Source organism: Schistocerca americana, chromosome 5 (assembly GCF_021461395.2).
Source record: "Schistocerca americana isolate TAMUIC-IGC-003095 chromosome 5, iqSchAmer2.1, whole genome shotgun sequence".
Taxonomy (NCBI): domain Eukaryota; kingdom Metazoa; phylum Arthropoda; class Insecta; order Orthoptera; family Acrididae; genus Schistocerca; species Schistocerca americana.
This window is the reverse complement of record NC_060123.1, coordinates 326309689-326336251: the sequence shown is the minus strand read 5'-3', so window position 1 is coordinate 326336251 and position 26563 is coordinate 326309689. Positions and strand designations below refer to the sequence as shown.

Sequence of the window (26563 nt, the reverse complement as noted above, 5' to 3'; positions counted from 1 at the left end):
GATTGCCCAACATAAATCCCATCATGTTGAATCCTGCCGAGTCATCGAACATGGGGTGTCGAGGAAACCTGCTCGGATCGCTAGACAACAGTTACTTTGAGTTAAACAGATATGTCACAAGCAAAGGGCAACAGACAAAATAAGAAATCTCTTCAGTATAACAATTCGTAGTACAAGTGAAGTAATACAGTTGGTGCTTCTGTAGAACTGGGCCGCAGCCAGTTTGGTGCGGCGCTTATGTTCTCTTCACATAGAGGCTGCTGCTGTCATGTTGTCATCCTGGGAAAGGGTCAGTCAGCATGCAGTTGGGTGACGTCGTCTTCACAGCCCTTCAGATTTCTTGTTCCGGCTGGTGTGCTGGCTCTTGAATTTACGCTGTAACACATCAAATGTTTATGTGACATAATCGAGAGGTCAGTTCCACAAAGTCCTGCACAGGCAACACTTTTGTAATTATGGACATCTGAGAGGCAGTGTGGCTCAATATGATAGGGTAACCAAGAGAAACGAAACAAATCTTGTGGTGTGCAGAGCTTTTGTAGTACCGTGTTCTGCCACTAGGAGTGCATAGAGTGAACATTCTAGAATCAGGTGTCAGAGTTCCCTTGCTGAAAGAGATCAGGACCAGTTTCGGCACAGCTGATAGTGAAAACTCTTTTTTGTGATTGTCATTTTTGTTGTGAACAGTTTGTGGCAGTGAAATTCTGCTTTTTATTCAGAAAAAGTTGAACAAAAACTCTTGAAATGATAAAAATGACAATACTAAGGGGAACTCTTGGGTGTTTGAGTGATTTTCCATGTCAAAAGTGGTGAAATGTCAGTTGATGCAAACCTCAGTCTGTTTGTCCTCCCATGGCCTGAACACATGAAAATGTTGAAAACATTCTTGCAGTCATCAACAAAGCTCGATAATGGACCATTGAAGAAATTGCGTAGGTATCGGGAGTGACTATTAGTTAAGTGCAGAAGTTTTGGGTATGAAAATGGTGGACTCCAAACTCGTGTCACGACTGGTGACTGATGAAGAAGAACAAGATCACAAGTAAGCATGTCTTGCTTTGAAAGAAGAGTCCTGGAATGATCCAAACTTACTTTTTTTCAATAATTATCACAGCTGATGAAACTTGGTGCTATGTGTATGATCCTGAATCAAAGCAACGACCAAGCTGCACTGATAACCTCGCTGTTAAGTGCCCATAAGATCCATTCAATGAAGCCAGTGGAAGACTTCAAGTTCCCATCACCACAGGAAATCACATCAGGTGAAATCAAACATTAAAACAATGCTGATTTGTTTTTTCAGTGTAAGAGGAGTCGGTGGTTGGACATAATATTAGGAGGCATCCCATGACTTTTCACGTCAGTGTACAGTTGATGGCAAATGAAAATGTATTTCTACAAATATCTCACATCTGTAACTAGTTACCTACACAAAATTGTAGTTCTAATACTTTTAACACTTTCTTCAACCAAGAGCTTGTGCTGTGTCTCTCTTTTCCGTTAGAGCAGTTGGATGAAAATTAGTCCCTCAGTGGGGGAAAAAAGTTTACTATTAATCGCCTCAAAAGTAATCTACATAACTGTTCAAAAACACACATCCTAGTGGTTGATAACATTATCAAAGCCTTTTTTTAGCAGGACTTGGGCTGCAGGGGGTGAACAGTTGTATCAATAGGTTTTTTTATGGTGCTTTTGAGGCTGACAAAGATGCGAAAATGACACAACAAAAGCACTTAATGTTGAAATTTAAACTTAAAACAATGCTGTAGAATAGTTTTGTCCTCCTTGGTGATAATGAATATTCACACATTTTGACTGTTGGACACATGGGCAACAGTAGAACGGCTATTGTGTAATTTTTAGACTATTCCAGGATGTATGGTCATATGTTTAGTACAAGCTGCTGTTATGAAGTGTTTTCACATAATAAATAAGTTTTGAAGACTTGCAGCATTGTCTGCATTCAGTTGTGTTGTGGAATTTACTCCTCACTATAAAATATTTCCTTCCTGTACCAGTGTTATTTTCTCATAATTTTTTATTTTGCAACAGCTGTTGGATGATGTGGATATAGAAGAGGGAAAACGTGACTTAATAACACGAGAAATTGGAAAATTCAGAGAAATCATGAAGGTAAAATCTTTTCCTAATGTTATTGTCTTCATTTCAATAAACACTTTAAAAAGTTGTTTACTGGCAGTATTTCGTATACTTAGAAAATTATTATATTTAATATGCATACTTTTTTGTGAAGGTGTTATGCTTTTAGCATTACGGTTTTGACGTCTGTCAGTATTGGGATCTGTTTTCCAAAAATATTAATTTTATATGTAGTTTTGTATTATCCTGTTTAGAGCACATACTCTGTCTTCTGTCAGGCGCACACCTTTCAAAAAAATTCCATAAAGCATTTGTGGGCCAGTAGAGTTTGCAATGTAGGTTTTACTAATTCTCCATACAAACTTAACATTGTGACCTGCTTATAGGTCATATAGATAATTGATTGTTCGCTCAACTTAGCAGAGACTTACACCGTGACAAGAACATAGGGCCTAGAATGTTTTCCAGCATTCATATCACTTGTTATTAGAATAACTAGCTATAAGTTTTTTTCTTCAAACTTCCTTATGTAGTAACTATGAAGGAAGCTGTTGTTATCAGAAACACACAGTTCCCATTCATTTAAAAAAATTCAAGCTTTGTGACTGAAATAGATTTTAACAGTAACAGTCACTTCATTTTTACTTTAGCATCCTTCACTTTTTTATTTATTCCTCATTCACACACATTGTTAGGGTTTACACGGGGAAAAGTTGAAGAAATGAAATGTAATTTTACCCCGTTAACTTGAAGTTGCTTTTGTTCTATAAGAAAATGTCTTAAAATTATATTGAGGAAGCAAACTGATCATACAATCTACTGTCCATTTGAATGACTTTCCTCATTTTTTAATAAGGTGCTTATGGAAATACACCTTTTCAAAAATACTGCATTCACTACATTTGCATTTTAACTCCATGAGCTTCAGTATAGAGCCAGACTTAGATTGTGGAGAGCTGATTGTATGATCTTGTCTGCTGAAGCCCAAGAGTGTGTGCTGTAGTTAGGTTAGAGAGGTGAAGTTGACGTGACGTATGGTATACTTCCTCACTTAAACCTAGGCAGCCCGGCGGGGATGTCAAGGAGAGTTGTTGCAGGCCGTTTGGTTGCCTTGTTTAGTGTGCACAAGCGCATCAGGGTGGTGAGTATAGCACTAGTGCAGAAAAACAAATACTGCTAAGGTCAAGAAATAATTAACTTGTTTGCACGAGAAACAGATACTATTTATTGTAATTTGTTTTATAGAATCTTACTGTGCAGGTTACGAGTTACTGCAGTTGTTATTCTAGATTACACAGATACTTGTTTGTACACTTTGACAAATTATTCTTGCTTAAGAATCTAAGTTGTAGAATGTTCTAATTTGAACACCAAATATACAGTAGATAAATTCGATATGAGCCGACTGGTTTGGCGGCTGTAGAAAGTGCAAACAAGTTACATGTTTATGTATCAGTCAGAAATTAGATACCTGTAATATATGTAAGGTATTACAGGATATCTGTTTCAGGCTGTCTGTACAGTTACTACAAAACAATATGCATATGGACTTTTTGAGTAGAAACACAATGTTTTTAAAAATAAATTATTTGTGGTGATTGTAGTTTGAATTGAAATAATTGTAAAGGGCTTGAATAGCAGTTGCCTTTCTTGTTAGTTCAAATTTCTGAAACAAATGTTTATGGAAAGCTATAAGTGACGTAACCAATACTGTGTTTCATATCATCATGCACCATTTCATTTATGAATATACAAAGAGTATTGCGTCAAAGAATTTTTATGTGTAAACTGAGAGAAGCAAGCATGTCTGCTCACTGTCTTAAGCACTTAGAATTATTTGAACCAAGTATTAGTTGGTATCAGGATGCAAAAAAAGTTTTACTTGATACAAATTGTATAGCTGCTGTGGAAAATGGCCACTTTAAGAAACTTGCAGATATTATTTGTATACAGGTTGTTGGTTTCCTTCATATCTGTGAAATACTTGTAATTTTTGTAAAAAGTGACAGCATTTATTACAAGTCCCACAAATTGAAAATAAGGGAGAAAAAAGGTAGGCCAGTGAGCTGTGAGAAGCTTTTGCACCAGATCTTTTGCAGTTATATCTCTGCATGAAAGTTTCCTGATTCTTAGCTGTGCTAGTTCTGAATTCTAAGCAGACTTCATACATTTACATATGTGTATGTAGTGTGCTGCAATTCAGTAATTTCATATTCAAGGGGGAGGGACCAGTATAATGTGTCCAAACATCCCATAATTATTTTTTGTCTCCCATAGTTAACATCATATAATAACCACATACCAAATTTTAGTTCGCAGTATACACTGGAAAATACCATAAGGTAGGGGGAGGGGGAGATATTTCCTGGTGTGGCACATGCAGCAGAGAGATGATTTTCCGCTGAATGTTGCTAGCTAGGTACTAAAACAAGCTTATTGCACATGATTCAAGAAATGTAGCTGTCTTGCAATCAATCGTCACAGAAGACCACTTCAAACATCTGTTAATTCCTGGCAGATGGTTGAAAAGCATCATTTTGAACAAAGTTTGAACTTGAAGAAAAACTCTGTCTCCCAGTGCAGGTGATACGGAACACTATGAATGTTTTATAGCTTGCTATGGAGATATACGTTATGCACCAGGTGAAACTATCAACAGAAAGCACATATGGAGATAATCTGATACGCAGAACGGCCCTTAAAGTGTTTGACTACTATTTGAATACATATCAGTGGAAGTGATTGAACTCTCAATGTTGTGGACTTAAAACCCACCACCAGTGAAGAAATAGATGAGAGTTTTATCCTCGAAGAAAATGTAAGTGATACTTCCCAGTCCAGTTATCAGTCAGAGATTAAATTACTTTTGTTGGGTAAAGAATAAGCGGCAATGCGTTTTTGTATAAAGTTGATAAGAAACTTATTTCTCAGCTCTGTTCAAAAGAAATGTTCTTCCTTATGGAAGTAACTAAAGTTACAGAACAGCATAAGAGTCAGTCAGTAATCTCAACAATGTTAAATACATCACAGTTTTAATTTTTTAAAAGGCAGAAAAAATTCTGTTAACAGCTATATTTTTATGCACAACTAGTCTTTCAGGTATAGGTGGTATACTTATTTCTCTGGACTTGATGTTTAGAGGAAGGGGGTTACAAAACTCCCATTTCACTATTCTGCAGTAGGATTTCTGTAGTTTCCATAAACCTGGTATAATTGGTTAGAAAAGAATGTGCCTGATTTCCTACTTCCATCCATATCATGAGAGCCTTGTGCTTTGTCTCTAAATGACTTTGTCTTCAAAAGGAAGTTAAGCTACAATATTTCTTTCTCTCTGAGCTGGAATGTTGTCGTCAAGAAATTGTTTGATGTCTGATGTGGAAAGATAAAAAAATTTCAGTGGAGAAATAATGCCAAAATGAAGTGATTACATATTTTGTTACAAATGCAAAGTACGAGTTATCTTGGCGTTCATGATATTGGATTTGAATATCAGTCTAATTTTGATGCTTGGTAAATGAAGTTGTTACACAGTCTAATATCACCATCAACTCCTATGGAGTCAAATGACTATAGGAAATGTTCTTGTTTAACATCTTGCATCAAAATGGTGTAAAATTCCACATTTTTTATGATACCCTCCTATGCCCTTCTCAGGGGAACAGCTGACTGTCCATCAATACCACCATTGATATATTAACACGGCATAATTTTTCTCATTACAATCTAAAATATGGTGGATACTATTTAGTGGTCTCCTGGTATTGAGTGCCTGCTTCAATACATTGCAGAGCGCATAATCAACAGCTCTGTCATACGTGTAAATTCACATTTTAATTTCTTCAAAATCATTGACTACATATAAGAGTAAACCTTATGAAGACAACAGATGTTATTGTTGAAAAGCTTACAGCTCAATACCATTGATGTGACAGGCATAGTGAAAACACTTTATACACGATGCCAAGATGTTTGCTCGGTCACATCTGTGATTATACATTAATACACTGTAACATCTGTGATCAATCTGTGTGGTTGGGAGTGGAGCCCCATTACCACAGCACTTGCTTGATGACCATCATAAAAAGTTCTACAACTTTACAAGAGAGTTAGTTACTATTGTCATGTCTTAAACACAATCAATACTAAAAAAAGTGTTTGACAGACACCAATATACAGACAGTACAGAACTTCCTCCTAGATGGAGATCGCTGCTGTTTATATTCTAGAATGAGCGAACATTACAAACTTGAAATTTTGAGAAGCTCCTAGAAAAGATAAATAGTATATAAACACTGTAGGGAAAGATAAATTGCTACTTACCATAAAGATGACATGCTGTGTTGCAGACAGGTACAATTAAGACACTAACACAAAGCTTTCAGCCACAGTCTTCATCAGAAAAAGAGAAATGCACGCCATTCAAGTTTTTGATGGTGTTTAGCCACCATCATGCAATACTTTTAAAGCGTAAATGGTCATTTGACTGTGTATTACAAAATTTATCTTCATTACAATCTAGATTTCAGTTTTTATACAGAAGAGAAATGTAGTAATACACAGTCAAATGGCAGTTTACTCTTTCAAAAACACACCATTCATTACACACAAGCAAGCACACCTCACACACACATGACCGTCAGCTCTGGCGGCTCGGGCTAGAATGCAACTATCGTGTGCAATGGAAGCAGCTGTCTGGAGGGAGTGCAGAAGGGGAAAGGATAACACTGTATGGATGGGGGGGGGGGGGGAGGAGCACTCCTCGCTCCGTCCTCCCACCCATCCCCTGCTATCCCTTCCCCTGCCCTGCCTCTTCCAGATTGCAGCTTCCATCCCACCTGATAGTTGCATTCAGGCCCGAGCTGCCAGATTTGACAGTCTTCTGTGCATGAGTTGTGAGTTGTGCTTGCGTCTGTGAATGAATGATTTGTGTTTCTCTTTTTCGACGAAGGCTATGGCTGAAAGCTTTGTGTAAGTGCCTTTTGATTGTGCTTGTCTGCAACTTAATTTCTCATCTTTGAGATGAGTAGCAATCTATCTCTTCCTACAGTGTTGCTATTTGTGCCTGGCGTTTCCATTGTTTAATATTAAACAAACATATTTGCTGATGATTGGATTTGAAATGATGACTCACAGCATAAGAGCCAACTGTGCTAATATTTACTCTGCATTGTATGCAGCACAGCTCGCAGCAGTGTTTGAGGTTCCACAGTACGAGGTCTGCGACAGTATCCATAAATCCGGGAGCGTACTTTCATGAATGTTGTATCATCATATGGGAAGTAGGAGACAAAAAAAAAAGGATAGCGATTCAGCATGGAAGGAAAATGTGTGACAGAAATCTCTGGCTGGTGGGTGGATGGCTTTCTGATAATGTGGACAGGTGTTACGGAAACTGGCAGTTCATGCGTGTCAGCTGTGACAGTTCATTTGTAGGTGGAAGGATTTTTAATTGTGTAGTCACCATTATTACTGAGGGCCAATGATGGCTCCTGAGTAACTGCTGAGTTGCCATCAACAAGATAAATTTGAATATAAAATCAGAATCTCTGTGTAGTTTGTTTGTAGAGTTTGTCTGCAACATATATTTTATTAGCTCTCCTGTTGCACCCTGGTGCCAGGCCACATGATCACAACTGGCACATCCAGTCAGATTTGATAATATGTGGGAGCTCACTGACATTGTGCTGAGTGATCTCTCCAGTCTTTTTCCTTCACCCCTCTTTCTTCTGCCTGAAGAAGGAGCCACTGGCTCCGAAAGCTTGCCAATTACAACTGTTTTTTATGTGTGTGTTCTGCCGCCACTTGGTGATTAGATCTTTTTTATATCCAATTAAATAATTTTGTTAGTAATTGGTTGTTTTCATTGTTATACTGTTCCTTGTTATCTGTATTATGTATCATGAAACCAAGGTTCAGTAGGTAATTTTGGGACGCATGTGTAAAGGTCATTAAAGAAAATATGATAAATTCATTGAACTCTGGAAAAATGGGAAAGCAAAGTATTACATTTTTCATGCATCATTCTTTTATCCATTTTGTGGGAACAAATACCTTTTCCTTCTGGATTTTTGCTCACAATATAAAATTCTAAATCATTAAGAGCTGCGTTGTTAACTTGTTCTGGAAGTGTGATCATTACGACAAATGAGCACTAAGACTAAAAAATTTTTTTCCCATTGAATGTATTTTACATAACTCTTATGGATAGATCACTACACTTCGAGTGTTACCATTGTTGCAATAGTCTTCTTTTACACTCAGTAGAACACTTATTCATTTTGCTGTCCTTGGTTTAAAATCTCATAAAATATGAAGGTCATTCATCAGAACATGCAGGTGTTACTCTGGAGATGTTGCTATTTGGGTTGGCATAAAAATGTTAAAGACAGTATATCTGTGTCTGAAATATTTGTCAGATGTTGTCATTATTTGTCTGTTCATAGTGCATGAAGAACAAAAACTAGGAAAATTGCATCAGTGTTGATTTGGAACATTATGTAAATATTTTTCCATAGTTACAAGGAATAATAGTTCACACCTTAGGAACGTAGTGATTATTGTGAGTAGTCTTTACCAATTTTGAAAGAACATCACAGATAAAATATAAATAATATCTTGCTACACAAATTCAGTTTTCAAGTGGCAGTTCAGTGTGCCATGTTGCAAACTGTTGGAAGCAGTGGCAAGAGAGCACAGTGTTGAGTAGTAGTAGAACTGTGGGCTGTACAGCAATCGGGTTCGATTGCAGAAACATGTGAAAAACATTTAATTGCCGTCCCTCTTTTTCGTATTGACAGCTGAAATCTTTTATGTAGGATTCTTGTGAAATTAACTACCACTGGGAGGTGTGTGTAAAGGGCGGAGACAGATTTCTACATGACTGTTTGGTCTGTTACCATGTTGGAAGGTATCACCGTCTTGATCATTGTGATTTATTGTCTCCTTTATCTTGAAAATCCTTCCTTGAAAGTAGGGTACAAGTTCTTTTGGTCAGTACCAATTCATCTTTGACAATAGTGATATGTTTTCAGTGATTGGATTGTATATTAAAATTGAATGAATTTATGAAATGAAGTTTGTCAGGGAATCATGAATTTCAAAATACACAGTCAATTTTTTTTAGACGAATAGCTTCTATATATTTTCTTGTTCATTATGTAGGACATTTCGAAAAGAATGATTTGATTTTTAACAATTGATATTTATTGTGGCACACGTGCCACAAAACAGACAAATTAAGAAATCTTCAAAGATTTTGCAATTTTTTTCCTCTATTGCTACAATTTTTGTATGACCCTATTGTAAAACATTATTAATTATAACACAATAGACATCCTGGGAATCAAATGTGTATTGGTTATTCAACTGCATATTTATAGGAATCTGCCTGTCTATGTATTGATTTTGTTTTTAACCTCAGTCTGAAGCAAAATGCTGTTTGCACAAGAGAAGGCTTTTAGTTTGTGACGATTGTGCAAGTATGTGTCAGTGATTGTGGTTCATTGTGCTTTTAATAGCTGTTTTTTAAATTGTTTATCCTGTGGGGGGGAAAAAAACTTTGTCATTGGTGTGTCTCCAAAGATAAGAATAGAATTTGAAATCAAATTTTTGATGAAAGAATGGAGAGCATTTGACAAGCTGCTTTTTGGAACCAAAGTCTTACTCGCCAGGCATTCATTAAGATTAAATTTGGTCTACAAACCATACCAAATGCTGCTAGTTCAAGCTCTTTGTGAGGATAATGAAAGAAAAAATTGTTGTTAGCAATTTTGCTTATAACGGATGGAAAATGGAGAATTTATTATATGGCTTATTTTCAGTGCATTGAGCATGAAGTAGATTTGTGTAAAGTGAATGTGTTTTGTGCCATTTTGTATGAAAATGTGTATGGCCCATTCATGTTTTGAGGCAACACAGTGGTTAGAATGAGCCATCTTGAAATGTTTCAGATGTGGATTTTGCCACAATTTCAAAAGGATTGTAATTATTTCACTCCCCCCCCCCCCCCCTCCTCCTTGCCTCCCCCACTACTATTACACAGTAAAATGCTAATGTTTCTCTGTGACACTGCTTGAATGCTGAATAGGACACATTGGACTCTGAGACACTATGTTGTTGGTGTTGTTGCCGTGGTCCAATATTTCCAACTTGATCCACTTGTGACTTTCTCGTGTGGGTATGTGCGAGGAAATGTGTTTTCGTTCATCCTTTGGTTTGTGGTGGAAATCAAGTCAAAAAAGGAATAACAGCAGCAGTGGCTTCAGACAGTGAAGAAATACATCATCAACTGAATCGAGCTGTAGGGTAGTTGTTCCTGCTACTGGTCATGGAGTATAGAGCATTTTATGGTTTAACAAAATAGCGAAAAATGTAAGGGTTTTCAGGTACAGCCTGATTTGTAACTTGTTTCCATCAGTAAATATAAATTGTTAAAAACCTATCATTCTTTGTGAGACACCCTTTATTTTGTTCTTCTTCTAATGTTTCTGTGCCTTAGTTTCCCTTGATTGTATTTCTTTTAGTTGTGGTTAGTGTTTAAAATCACATTAAGTGTTGTTAATAGTCATAAAAAATTTCTTCATATACTTTTCTAAAAGGAAGCACATGGAAAGAACCTAAAAAAAATTATATTTTGTGTTTGTTTAATAGTTGTATCAAGTGCCCCTTCTAAGAGTTGTCAGGCACATTTTCTCTGGTGTTTTGGCAGATATTTGCAATTTCAGTTTTGCAGTATGTATCTGGAGTTGTCCCAAACAAATACTGCTCACCACATTTCAGGCAGTGACCAGTGTTGATGAAAAGCTTCTGTTTGTTTCTAGTTACAAACAAAATGATTTTAAAAAAGGAATTTTGTGTATCTATTTGACAGAAAAGTCCCAAATTAGCCCAGTCTGTTATTTGTTTTATTGATATTTATTAACAGGAACAGTAGAACATGAAGAATAATCAGTACTCCAGCAGCAGCTGAACAGCTCTTCTGCATGGCAGTAGGAGTCAGTGTGGGCCAGGGTGGCGCTGTTGCTGCTATAGTATTGCTTATTATTTGTGTTTTACTGTCCCTGTTAATACACACTGACAAAACGAATATTGCGGTACACTAATTTTGGACAATTCTATCAAAGGGGCATGTAAAATATCACTTAAAAAATAATTTTGTTTGTGACGGGAAACAAACTGATGCTTTTTAGATGTTGGGTGCCACAAGAGAGATGATAAGCAATACTTGCTTGGGGTGACTTCAGCTACACATCACAAAAATGAAATTTCTGATATCCGTTACCGGAGGGACACCGTGTATATTGTTCACTTTTGATGTTCAAATATGAAAACAGTTTCTGTTCTGCTATTTCAGTACAATTTTGTATGATTATTACAGATATCTTATTAAAAAATTGCTTACATTTAATTTTATGCTTACAATCAAACTTGGTTTCCAATGTAGTAGTTAGTTTCTTTGGGGATATCACAGGAGCTGCCATCAGGATTCATTAATAGATGCCTAAACATTTATGATCCTGATATTCACAAATAAGATGTAAAACTTATGACACAGTGGGTTTTAAAAATGTCTTGTAGTGTTGGAATCAGTTTTCAGAATCGTAGGATGTGGCTTGGTCACTCAGTGCTGAAGTGCCTGACTACAGAGCCAAAGGTCTTGGGTCCACTCTCCACACAGTTATACAATTTTTATCTGTCACTTATCACCTCTTTCACCTCTGACAACATATGTTAATGTGAAAAATGCTGAGTAGCGTAACGTTTCTGAGTCAACAGTAAGCTGCAGAGTCTCTTGTCATTGGCTGGGTAGGTCAGTTCAGAGGCCAGAGAAAGCAATGGCATACCATCTTAAGTAGAACCATGCCTGATAAATCACTGTGGTGTTCTAACCAACCTTTTGGTTGTGACAGCTTCAGCTTATTAAGGAGCCATATGACTTGTTTCTTGTGTTTGATGAAAATTTGTGTATCAATATGTAAATATTCAGTAAATGGGCAGGTGATAGAGCAATGCCTCACTGTAGTTGTATGATGCAACCCAAATTCTGGTGTAACAGAAAGACATTAATTTTGACTAAACACAGGATAGACTACTTGGAAATAGAATTTTTGTAATTATTCTCACTTAGTTGTGTCCATAATCCTTGCCGAAGCTATGTAGTGCTTGGTCAGTCATTGCCTAACGTACAGAAAAATGCCGTTTTTCAGTACAAATTAGAATTTGGCTGCTCAGTATTATGATCTTACTTTGTGAGAATAATAATAGTTCAAATAAGAAAATTCTCCCGAAAATTTTAATAGTGTTGTTTCTCTTTTTATGCTGTTGTTGGATGGTTCAATTAAAAAAAAGAAAAAAGAAAACCAAAAATAGAAAAACCACTCCATCTGTTCATAGTATGCCCCCTCCCTGATTTCTGCTACTGAAATATGTTGGTGATGTCAAATACAAAGTATCTTACATAAATGCTATATGTAATCAAATATCGAACTTACTTAGACTTTTTGTGTGAAAGAAAACTGCTCTGTCAAAGCCTCTGTAATTATCTCATTTCTGTTTGCAACACAAAAACAAGGTGTTTCTACACAAAATTTATATTTTTAAAAATACATTTGCAAATGCTGTCGTATTTATGTTGTGCATGCTGTAATGTTTTAACACTGCAAAGGATGTGTGTGTTTCATTAGGTAGGTTGCAATACTCATCACTCAACTTTAGTACTAACTTTTTTTAAAAGCATACATTGTTTCTTTTGCTTCTTGAAGCATCTAAAAATTCTCATCATCATTGTTCATGCCAGTGTTATATGACTTATGGCAACAGCAGAATCGTACATAACCCAAGTGATTTTGCTTTTAGTCTTTCTGCTCTGTAATTCTATTAAGTCCCCATAGAAATATAAATGATACATCATCTCACTGTCATGATAACTTGGCGTTACACACAGCTGTTTTAATAGTTAGTAACCTGTATGAGCATCTCCCTACTTGTGAATTGATTACAAAATTGCAAAAACAATTACGAAATTCAGCCTGATGATTTATTTATGTTATGTACATTCACTTATAACTCCATGAGTAACATTTTCTGCTGCCTTGTTATTCATTATTCAGTTACCATATATACACTTACCAGCTGTAGTGTTATAGTGTGAGAGGGTGTAAGCTTTATGCTATGGAAGGAAGCCAAAATGATTTTAATAACTAATATTTTTATTCGCAAAGTAACGTTGACTCATAGACTTCAACTTAAACTTTGGTGTGTGCTGAACTACAATTTTTTCAGTACTTCACCTGATTATAGCCGCATGGCCAAAACTACAATAGTAGGCTTTTTATACACAAAGTTTTTTCTGTCAAATGTGACCATGGTGTCTTTTTTAAAAAAAACTCTATATCATTATGAACCGAACACATGAAAAGTTTTTTTTGATGTACGAGGGTTGGAACTTAAATAGTGGCAACTATTTATTCACAATACAAAGGAGTTACATGTTTGCACCTGTTACTGTCCTTCAAAGTAGTCACCAGCATTGTGTACAACCCTTTGCCAGTGATGTGGAAGGCGTAGTATACCATTAGCAGAGCCTGTTCTGTTGATGGTGCAAATGGAGCAGTCTGAAGTTATGGTGTTTCTTGTGTACGACTATAATGGTGTTATCCTAATGCATTGCGTTCCTCCACAGCAGACTGTCAGTGCAGAGTATTACTGTTTGTTTTTGGAGCATCACCTGTGATCAGCTTTGCGAAAAAAGCGGTGACACTTTCTGTGCAACCCACCCATCATTTTGCACGAGAATAAGCGGGCGCGTACAGCGCAAGCTGTGGCTGCTCTGTTTGGTCTATGGGACTGGGAAGTACTGTACCGTCCACCATACTCCCCGGACTTAATCCTTGTGACTTTGATTTGATTCCGAAGATGAAGGAACCACTTAGTGGCATTCGCTCCAGAACTGTTTCAGAGATTCGACAGGCAGTAGACCGCTCCACTCGCACCATCAACAGAACCAGCTGGCCGCGTTGGTCTCGCGGTTCTAGGCGCTCAGTCCGGATCCACGCGACTGCTACGGTCGCAGGTTCGAATCCTGCCTCGGGCATGGATGTGTGTGATGTCCTTAGGTTAGTTAGGTTTAATTAGTTCTAAGTTCTAGGGGACTGATGACCTCAGATGTTAAGTTCCATAGTGCTCAGAGCCATTTGAACCATTTGAACAGAACCAGCTCTGCTAACGGTATACTACGCCTTCCACATCGCTGGCAACGGGTTCTATACAACGCTGATGACTACTTTGAAGGGCAGTAACAGGTGCAAACGTGTAACTCTTTTGTATCGGTTGTGAATAAATAGTTACCACTATTTAAGTTCCAACAATTGTAATTTGGTGTTCCTGGAACACAAACCAAGATAAGAATATGTGTAGCAGATATAAGGAAATTGCAAAATTAATTATTTTTTTCACCCCCTTGCTCTCTATCACATGAATAGAACAAATGAAATTTTATGGAATATTTACTGAAAGATTATTATTCTCTTCATTATGAAATTTCTGTTTCTTTGAGTTATGCAATATACATTATTTTTCAAATATTTTGAATTCACTTTTCAGTCAGTTATCTGTCGTTAAAATCATACTACCATAATTTTCACTTACACTTAACCTTTGATGAAATGGACTACCACAAATAGCACATATACGAAATTAGAGCTTGAAGGAGCCAAGGTTAGTCACATTCTAGGAAGTGCGCAAGTTATGGTTTGTATTCAAAGAGAAGCAGGAGAGGCAATACAGTAGGGGAATCAGCAATTGCAGTGTGGGGTAATAAAAAAGAATACTCCAAAATACAGCCAGGCAAAAAGTCTTTAGTGGTTACATCAACCTAAACATTGCATAACTTCGGCATAGTAGTATACAAAAATTTGCTTCGGAGACGGGAAAAGGAATAAGACAACACCTATAACACTTCAATTAAAAAGTAGTGGAGTCAGTCACTTACAGATAATGACGAGTTGTACATGCGTACATTTAACAGGTTTAAAATCACACCAACTTCCAAGCTTTCATTGTTTTTGTAGTACAATTACAAATGCTACACGCATTCACACTCCTCTCCCAATTTTATGATTGTTACGAGAAGTAATCCACATTTCGCCACAGCCGCTAAGGATCATCTACCTTCCCTTCTCCTGCATCCATTCTATTCTTCTACCCTTTCCTTGCATCCTTCCCCACTCCCGGCTGCCCCAGTCCTGTCTTCTCCACCGATACCCATCCCCCCCCCCCCCCTCCCCCTCTCTCCCCATCATAGCCAGTAAAATTTTTCTCTGTTTTTAGCTGCAGAGCTTGACTTACAGTTCTGTGTAATAAAAACTGTGAAGTTTTCACAAAGTTGATGTTCTTTGCATTTTTCATAACACTGCGGAAATTGCGTAATAAAAAATTTACCCATATTGTCAGTGGGATATTTATTGTGTGCACTTTACTTTTGTTCTTCGGAGTAAATACTTAAACTACACTCCATTGGGCATCTTGTCCCCCCTTCTGTAATTTTAACATCATTGCCTTACTCTTTTTAACATTTTTCTTACACTTTTATATCACCTTTTCCTTCAGTATTGTCATTCCTTTCTCTTTCTCACCAACTAACATAATGCTGTTAACAGTAAGCTATAATGGATGCCTTTGAAGACAGTTCCTTCAGTCACTGCCCTGGCTTACACTCTGATACTGACGGGTACTACTTCGAACTGTACCATGTCGTAATTCTGCCAGATATATGGTTCAATTTGCCAAGTGTTAAGTGGTTGTCCTCCTTTGTTTTCTGTTTGCTGTTGTTCATCCAAGAATTTCCACTGTGACACCTATCCTTACAGTAATAATTAATAAGTTTGAAATGATACGGGCAGGGAGCAACTTTTTTCTACTTACAGCTGCCCAGTTAATGGAGCCTGTATAAATGAAAAGACCTTAAGATGTACTAATGAAGGTACATGAAATTTCCACATGAGAAACTTCTTGTTGGCTTCTGTCTCAGGTTCTTTGGCCCACATTTGTCTGATGATTTTTCTGAATTTCTGTATGCTGGAAGGCATTAGTTGTTATATATTCACGCATTATTATTGCTTATCTTTGTCTTTTTGTTGAGAGCAGTCAGGTATCTTCATGGCATGTGGTTTTAGGCTATAACGGAGACTTTAATTTTGTTATAAAAGTGAGTGATTGTGCTGTTACGTGTTGATGAGTATGGAAGGATATTCATTAAAATAAGAAGCTGGCAGTCCGTGTTACTTCTCAACATGCAGTATAGCCTGGTCAACACATGTTCTCACATTTTACAAACTTCCTTTTCACCTAAAGCCCACATCCTGAAGTGGCTATGCATAAACAGGATGCTGCAACATGTTTAAAAGAAACAGGATGCTGTAGCATGTTTAAGAGCACCATATCTTTAGGTTATACCATGGTTTTCAGGATAGACACTGATCTCTACTAATATGTAGTCTTTAAGCTTTTCTTAGGAGCCTCTTATTGCATGAATGCATTCTCATTCTAAAATTACCAATTCCAACATTAGCATATTTTATTGCTTTGTTTCATTCTAATACAAAGAATGAACACACAAAAGGTGTAGCAGCATTTGCTATGTAAACTCGATATTGTTCTCACTCAGAATTAATCGAGATGATGGGCCAGACTTTCGCAGGATATTTAGAGTTCAATAAAGTAGCTGAAATAATAAGTAGTTGGTGTAGTCATAAAACAAAATGCGAAACTATCAGAAGTATGCATTTTACACCAGTGATAAAGACACTCTTCGAAAGTATTGCAGTGCACAGTTATTAATAAATGACTGCAATATTTTATTCAATAAACATATGATGTTAATGTGAATATGATTTAAAAGAAATTTAATGTTTCATGGAACAAGTACGCAGTCATTAGTAATATGCTTACTAAACAAAATGAGAAATTTTAATTTTTACTGATAACTGTGTCTTCGCTATCCAAATTTCACTATTACAGTATGGGCAAATTGTTCAAAATAATATAGTTCAGAATAATAAGTGCTTATCTTGCTTAACAGTGTTTGGAAAGTAAAGAGAAGACTTCAGAGGAGAAATAACAGCGCACTGTGATAAAAAATGAAATCATCTGTTTTCATTTGGGCAAATAAAACACAAATGTGGTGCTGCTTCATAGGAGATTCCATTCCACTAAATCTGAAAACATTGTAATTTCTTATAGTTAATTATATGCACTGTTGAGTCCTTTAGATAAAATACTGTCCTACAGAAAACAAAAGAAATCAATTTTCCACATTTTGTTGAAATAGAATAATGTAGATATTGCTGTTATCCTGCAGTTATATTAGCACGCCGTTTTTCTTCTTTGTTTTATTCACTAGTGCTACTCTATTCTGTTGGCAGAAAACATTGCAGTAGCAGATATGTGCTGTTTGTATTACCACCTGTGACTAGGTAGTCATGCCTCATGTTTGTTAAGTAACTCTTATATATTCCATTGTGTAATTGTTCTTTGCAATCACTTGTGAAAGTTCTTTAGCTGTTGCGATTTGTTGTTCAGATTTCACAACTTTGTGTCTCAGTTCTTAATGTCATTGGCTAATATTACTAATGCAGGGATACGCCGATTAGAACAATAAAAATATCTCTTACATACAATTAAAACATGAAGTAACAAAAGTTGTTACTTTGTTCTGCAGTTCAGGTACATCACATGTGTACAGTAGTTTCTTAATCTGACATACAAAAGATAAATGATATAATGGAACACTATTTGCACTGTAATTGTTAATGAGCCGTGACCAGAAAAGGATAATTCATTATGATGCATTTTTATTTTGATGAGCTTTGTTTATCTTATGGTGTTAAGTAGTTTTTGCATGGCTCAGTGTTTTAAAACTCAGTGTTATGTTTGACATATGGGAAAATCTGTTTATGAAGATATGCATGATTTGTGAGCAGAAAACAATCATGAATTAAAATCAGGTCAAAGTGAGAGGTATCATTGAATATTTGAGAGAATTGACTCAAGAAGTAAAGCTGTCACAACAAAAGTGACATTTATGTATGAACAGCCTTTGTTTTGATGTGTTATAGATTGAGTATGTATTAGTGTGACGATTATTGATTAAAATGATAGCACTGTGTTTTAGGCATTTTGGTCTTCTGTAGGGCTAGTTAGTAAATTAATAGAAAATTCCCTTTGAGGATATGTTTTGAACTATGGAAAACATAGATGCGGCCAAGTAGTGTCTAACTCGTTTTTGTCCCACTATCAATAACTAGTTGGCCACATGCACCTTTTGATAAGGCTGATAGTTTCTAGTATAAATGAAATCTGCAGTAATAAAAAATCTGCAAAACACGTAAAGTCTGTCTGTTTGAACATGCTTCTTCAAAACTACTAGACAAATTTTCATGGGGTTTTCGCAGGTATCTTCAGCATAGCTTGGGGCACCTATAGGATTTAGTTCGTGAAAATCAGATCATGGAAAAAATACTGTGATTTAAGTATGTCTTGTCTGTTTGTTGGAACGTGTTAATGGCCAAAATTACTAAACGAATTTTCATGGGATTTTCACAGGTAACTTGAGCGTAGCTGGGGGTACCATATAGGCTGTACTTCGTCAAAATCTGATCACTGGGAAAAATGGGTATCGTAATTGAAAGTATTATCCATACTAACATTATAAATGTGGGATTAATGCTGTCTGTTACATTTTCATGACTAACTGACAGAACCGATTTCAGTTAAATTTGATATGGAGGTAGAACGAAATTTTCACTCGGCAACAGAATGTACACTAATATGAAACTTCCTGGCAGATTAAAACTGTGTGCTAGACTGAGCCTCAAACTCGGGACCTTTGCCTGTCACGGGCAAGGTCCTAAGTTTGAGTCTCGGTCAGACACAGTTTTGATCTGTCATGAAGTTTGGTATGGAGGTGACTTGAACCCAGACGAAGGATATAAGCTACTTAAGAAAGTGTGTGGTACAAGAGACTTACTGATTTGAAGAATATTATGTTAAACAGAGAAAAATAATTACTCCCGGAAAAAATTACTCTTTTACATTTGATCGTTATCATATTTGTGAAAAATCCTTTTATTGGTTGATATGTGCTACCCTGAAACAATTCAAAGTAAGGAATACAGTGCTTATACAATCGTCAGTGTGTTTAATCCATACTTCCACACTATTTGTTGCATAATGTATTATGTTGTATATTATAGAGCTACTTCAGTTGCATAATTCATAATTGCAAACTCCTGCTCACGCCCTTCTGTAGGCACTGCTCAGCAGTGATGCTCTGCATGCCGACACATTGTGTGTTGGGACTGTTTGGGAGGAGGAAGAGGGGGCTGTACACTATGATCTATGCTTACCCCAACAGGCAGACGTGAGGGCAGCTCATGTTATTGCATGTACAGTAGCTCCCTTACTCACCATCATTCATCATAACAAAACTGCTAATATGTGAGTGTAGCGGCAGTTAACAGCTAGTCCACAATAATTGTTTGTAAGTGCAGGTTAGAACTGTTCCGTGTATGCTGGAAATCATGTCATTTGGCAAACTTATTACTTACCTTGAGATTAATCATTATAATGTGGTCAGTTGCGATGATTTCTATATGGAGCTGATGTTTTCTGTATGGAGCAGAATTTCATCTGTGTTAATACTGTGTGGTACTTGAATTACATGGATAGTGCTGAAATTCCGTTGTGGTTAGATGTAGTTTGCATATATTAGCACAGGGATGTACATGATGTGAGCAGAAAAATAGTAGATTTGATTATGAAGGCTAAATATGTGTTTTCCTTGTTTCCCCATGGCTATATTGGTATACAATAATCTTATCAGTGAAATTAGTCTACATATGTTTTCTCCTGATGGGGATTTGTCTAGACATCTTTGTGGTAAAGCAAATTTGCTACAAACATAAAAGTGGGGGAAAGCCCTATCCTGCTCAGAAGGACATGCCAGTTATACATGAGATTGATAAGTAATATTTTTAATGAGTTAATAATATGTTTAATGAGTAAGCTGTTACTTCACTGTTGGGGCCCCAGATGTTGCCTGTTTACAGTACTTGCACTCACTTCAGCATGAGTAACTGTGATGCAATGTCTTGGTGACATGATTGTTGATGATACAATGGCAGTCAACATTGAGGACACAACCAGTTAGCCATGGAGTTACTTCACAAATACAGTTGAAGCATCAAAAAGTGTAATTCCACGCTGAGAACTTTATTTCAGACAGTAGAAGCTGTTAAAAAGAAAATTCTTTTATGAGGATAGCTGTGTGCATCAGTTCTTCTGACTTCTGTTGTGTGACATTTTCATTGTCTCAAAGAGCTCAGTTGTTGGGTGACATACTAGAAAACATATAGTTAGGCCACCAACTCCCACAACATTTTCAAATCTAGAGGTGGCTTTTCTCTCAAATTGATCAATACCCTAATTGAACTGATGCATTCATGTACAAAGCAACATTGGGCTTATTCTGTAACCACTTACCATATTTGGGAACAGTAATGGTTGCTGCTTTGCTTGTTTCCGAGCCACAGCGCTGGAGCAGAGATTGCTTTTTCAATTCATGAATAATATAGACAGAAATAACATATTATCTGTGTAAATTAGTTTCAAAGGAGCAACAATATCCATTTTTTTGGTGTTGTTTTTAAAAGCCACATTATTTTAACTGATGTTATCTGTTTCTGTACTTTTATACATGCTGTATATTAGTAATTGGTTTACAACTTTACTTTGAAAGGGGGGGGGGGGGGGGGGAGACATACAGTTTGCTCATATATTAACTTAAAGTTGGGTGAATTTATTAGTATTTTTTTTCTAGAAATGTGTTTTAAAAACATGAAATTTATAATGACATTTTAATTAATTGGAGATTTGATGTGCAAATGGTCCTAGGCTCTTTCTGAGTCGCTTCTTGGGTCTTTTACACCTGGTTATGATTCGTACTTACCAAAAATGTATAATTGCAGCATGATCAACAGTCAATGTTAAACAGTAGGCCCTCTATCTTTGTCGGGCTAAGTCAGTTCATGGGTAAAAAGAAGTTGAGAATGTAACAACTCCCATTGAATCTGGCCGGGTAAAGTGCTATGGTTTTCTAAACAACATATAGCTAGAGTACAATTTTATTTTTTTCTGTTTTAATTAGATCTGGCTAGAGTTAACTCTTCCTTTGGGCACTAACAATTTTGTAAAATTATGATGGTAGTCATTTAGGAGAAATTCTTCCTGTGATATATTGTCAGGTTTTGCAAGGAAATCTGACCTCTTGCTTTCTACCCTTATTAATGAGGAGGCAAGATTGTATTGTCAAGCTTTCTAATATATTTATTTTTCACTTCATATTGTAAAAAAAAATATTGTGGTTGGTTGTATAGTTATCAAATGTCTGTAAATGAACTGAGATGTTGAAAATACATCATTGTATTTGGGAGGTGTTAGTGTAGGTCAGTAAAGGCATACAAATATTTAGGTATTTGAAAACCAAATTGGAATGTACTCAGTTGTAACTTTTTCTGTATAAATGTTGTTTTATCCATGCTGATATTGATCTCTGTGGCTGTTAAGGATGCAACCAGCCACAAATAATTTTAAAAAGCCTTATTTTATGCCATTACTGATTTCAGGCTATGATACTTGGAAAAGTTAGCCATCTGAAGATATGCATCATGTAATGTATTTGTCAGCAGCATGCCATCACCGCCCAGAACATGTTCACTGGATGGTCTTCAGTCTTGCTTTGGTCCTTATTCCTTACCAGGGTGGTGCTTAAAAGTGTTGCAGCATAAACAGCACGCACCTTCTCAACAAACTACTGTAGCATACAAACACTTCATAATATTCCTAATATCCTTCGCAGCCTCATCCATGTGCAGTACAGTCATTGTTTTTATTTACTATGCAAAGAGGAAGGAAAATGTCGAATGTAATTCACTTGCCTGAGGCTGCAACAGACATGATGAATATTGTGTAGTGTTTGTGTGCCACAGTGGTTTGTTTACAATGTGTGTGCTGTTGGCACAACAACACTTTCATGTTTTATCATGTAAAGAACTAAGGACCGAAGCACGACTAAATACCAACCACTAGAACATATTGTAGAAGATGGTGCATGCCACTAAAAATCCATTACAGTAATTGGAAAAGTTATCCACCTGAAGATAGGCATGACTTGAAACTGGTATTGGTATTAAATAAAGCTGTTTAGAAGCTTTTTAATATAATTTTCAGCAATTTCACTTTTTTGTTGTTTCTGCACAGCAATTGTTGTTGTAGTTATGTAGTTGTAATGACTCTGCTTTTGTATGTAAATTCGATTAACATAGAGTTACCTGTATTATTTTAATATTTACGTACTAGTACAACAGAAGAAGGGAAAAAGCTGATTATTGTAGCATCAGTTTGTAGGGTATCAGGTTTGAATTAAAAGTTTGTGAAACTTGAGTCATGGACGAGATGAGAAAAAGCAGGTTTCTTGTTTTTTGAAGTGTAGCTGTTCATAATGTATCAGATTCACAATTTGTGTGTGAGCATTCCTGTAATACAACCAACTTCGTTTATAATGCCTTGTGTACATTTCAAGAGAAGCTGAAGACCATCTGTGACCCGTTTATTGAGGTAGGACCCAACTTACTTTCTAAAATAACTAAATATTTTTCTTCTGTGTTATGAGGGTGTAATTAACACACTTGATTGTTTCCTAATTCATAGGTAAGTGTTAGCATGAATACGATGGGAACTGGTCATACAGTAGCGTATAAAAGCTATTGCGGCAGCAAACCATTTGATGACAGTTTCTTTAATACTGAATTATCTTTGAATATAATGATGAACATACATAGTCTGTGTGGTCATGAAAGGACTACAAGCTGATTATCGTATTTGTAATTACTTTGCCTTTTACGAGTACAAGGAGTTAGAATGGCTGGCCTGTACTTACTTTCAGGAGACAGAAGTCACTACTAATGCAAATAGAAATATTTCTGGTAGAAAATACTATTCTCTGCTTTCAGAACTTGTACATTTCCATTTTCAGAGACGAAATGGGCATTGGTTGCGAAGGAGGAGGTGGGGGATGGGCAAGATATCTTCAAATAGGTGGGTCCTTTGCAATCCACGGTTTGATTTACCTGCACCTCCTACCCCTTTCAGAAGAATTTCTCTTCCTTCCCTGAAGAAGGGAACTTATGTTCTGAAAGCTGAATTTAATATTTTCCAACTTAGGTTTTTCTACCTGCAGTACTATTAATTTCACATTCTGACAGGAAATATTGGGCAGCATTCTTTCTTTTTGTAATTTTAACAGTTTTTTTTTTTTAAACTGACACTTTGTTTGCTTTTTACAGTAATGTAACTGATATAAACTTCCATGATAAAACTGAAATGGGATTATCAACACACACACACACACACACACACACACACACACACACACACAAGCGGACAGATTATATATTTATATATAAGAGAAAAGTGTAGAATTTTGAAACCGGAGATCATGGTGTAAAATTGTTAAGGTGTTCGTGGCCACTTGTTGACAAATTGCCTGTTGGCTTGTGTTTCGCTTTCTACGACTAATGTTCATTTAACAGTTTTTTCGACGTTTTGCCAGCACTAGTGAGTAGCATTGTGAAAGCTTCACCGTCCATTGCTTGTGGCAGTCAGTCACCAGCAATGGAGGGTGAAGCTTTCACAGTGCTAGCCACTCGTACTGGCAAAACACCGGGAAAATTGTCAGACATCGGCTGAAGAACCCGAGATGGAAGCCAGCAGGAAATTTTCATGATATAAACTTTGTTCTAGTTGTATGTATCAGTCCTGTGTGCCATACTCAATACCTTTGGACCTAGAATGAACTTCAAAATTTTGCGGAGAAGATAATCACTGAATTGGAATATTCAGAAGTTTCTAACACAAAATGTTTTAATATGCTGAAGTAATAACTTCTTAGGTGCTAACACTTTACTAGTTATTACATTTTGAATAATTGCAATATTTTTCCTGCTAATATTTTTACTAAATAAAACGTTCTCTTACTATCTGCTACTTCGGTTTTTATTGTAAATTTGGGATTTATTCTGTATTTCATCACATAAATTTTGCACCCATCCTAAAGAAGCCTGTTCCATGTGCTTCTTTCATTATATATGCAAATTCTTTGGCGCACATATAGCTAAAGATATCAGCTACTTTAATTTATTTCAACCTATTTGTTTCATTCATGGTGTTCTCTCTGTTCTCTACATACATTACTGTCTACCCTCTGTGTGTGTGGTAGTAGGAGTAGAAATTGATGGAGAGATACAACAGTCTTTGTACTCTTTGCTATCATTATCTATTTGGCAGGGTTTTCACTGCAGCTGCATGATATCTTTAAACATAGCAGAGCAAGACGTTTAATTAGTATTTGCTGAGATTTAGCAGTTTTTCTGACACTTGAATGTAGCTGGGTAGTGTATGTTTTGAACTCTTTCTTTACTTCATTTAGACCTACTTTTGAGCCAGATAACACCATTGTCCAGAAAAATGCATCTCTTTTACGGTAAGATCTCTCCTGTATTTGTTGTATCTAGTTAATGTTTTAGTATTGACATAGAACTTAAGGTTCTTGTTGTCTTGAATGCTTTTTCATTTACGTATCATTATTTAGGACTGTGTTTTGTGTATATGCCATTGTTGTAAATATCATTAATTGTGATCAGTTACTGTTACAGTTTAATGCTTGTGTATATCCACACTGAGTATTATATACATGTAATATGTACTTTATGTTAGCCCAAGAAACAAACAATTTTTCTATACACAAAGTGCTGTATTTTCTTATGTGCGATGAAGTAACTACCAGCATTAGCAATGTTCATATGGTGAATTACATGTGATTGTCATGGAAATTATTTATCCTAATTGCAGAAAATATAAAACTTTCTTTACTTGGGCTAACAAGTAATATACTTTATGAAATTAAGAGTAACACAGATAATGTCTTGTTGGCTTTACTATGTGGGCTGTACTATTTCCTGACTTGTGCAATATTTCCCAGCCCATCAAGTACGTCATGTTGCATAAACATTCAACAATATACTCAGCTTTCATCAAACGCTTATCAACGAGTTCATCTTTCTGTAAGTAAAAATCATTTCAACGAAAGCAATAAAATGCCCTTCCTTCCCCCTTTCTTAAAGTTTGATTTTAAGAGCAGATTATTTTTTAAACAGTTAATTTTTCTGCACTGTAGTCCATTTATTCTAGTGTGCGTGCGTGTGTGTGTGTGTGTGTGTGTGTGTGTGTGTGTGTGTGTGTGTGTGTGTGTGTGTGTGTGAGAGAGAGAGAGAGAGAGAGAGAGAGAGAGAGAGAGAATATATGAATGCCATATATGGTATCTGTCCAACACTTTTTTGTCTGTGTGAAAAATAGTTTTATTTTTTGTTTTAGGTTTTTAACAGTTGAATAATGTAGAAATATTAATTTTTTTTTAAAAGTATAATGGCAAATTCTTACCTTACAATATTTTCTGTGTTGTGGAAATGATGTTCCAAATTATTCACAAACCTGAAGCAACACTGCAAACAAATCATCTTCTAGTAATTTCTATAAAGTATAAATAACTGATTTCAAAAATTTAAATGTTGTCTCTTATAAAATGTTTGCACAAAACATTCATTAGCTTCTAAAGAGTAAATATTATAACTTGCGATTGTGTGTGTGCTGTTGAAATTGATGACAGGCATAAGAGAATTCTCATCATTTTCAAACAATGAGAAGTCCAGGTTAGAACAACATTATGAAAACGATAGCATGCAACTCACCATAGAGATGTCATGCTGAGTTGCAGACGGACATAACAAAAAGATTATTACATATTGAGCAGAAAAGAAAACACACACACATTCACACAAGCAAGCACACCTTATGCACACATGACCACTATCTCCGACCACACCAGTCAGACTGCAACTCCTGCTTTAAATAAAAGCAGCAGTCGGGAATGGAAAGGAAAGTGGGAGGGATAGTAGAGTATGAGTGGGGGGAGAGAAGTGTGTTGTCTGGCAGAGTGCCCAGGGAATAGAAAGGATGAGCTTCTAGGTGCAGCATCGGGATGCTGTGTGGGAGGGAGGTGGAGGGAACAGGAAGTAAAAAAGACTTGTGATTGCATTGGCAGAGAATAGCGCACAATGAGGGTGAGGGGCGTGACTTCAGTAGGGCAGAGAGGACGGAAACTGTTAGGTTGAGGGTGTGGAGACAGCAGGTTATGGTAAGCTGAATTTGAGGATAATTTCAGGAGTGGAGAATGTGTTTTAAGGCCCTTCCTTGCAGTTGTGAAAAACTGGTGATGGAAGGCAGGATTGAGATGCTCAGGGTTGTGAGGCATCAATTGCAATCAAGCATGTTATGATCAGCTGCATGTTGTGCC

The 26563-nt window shown here is 36.4% G+C and overlaps 1 protein-coding gene across 3 annotated transcripts in view; it reads left to right on the top strand.

The window, feature by feature from the left end:
- Positions 1-26563, top strand: part of LOC124616732 (RNA-binding protein 25) — a 188277-nt gene that overhangs the window by 94803 nt on the left and 66911 nt on the right. For all 3 annotated transcript variants that reach the window (XM_047145094.1, XM_047145097.1, XM_047145096.1), the window contains one exon: positions 2053-2133. In XM_047145094.1, coding sequence (XP_047001050.1) covers positions 2053-2133 — 81 coding nt within the window. The remainder of the gene's footprint in view (positions 1-2052; positions 2134-26563) is intronic.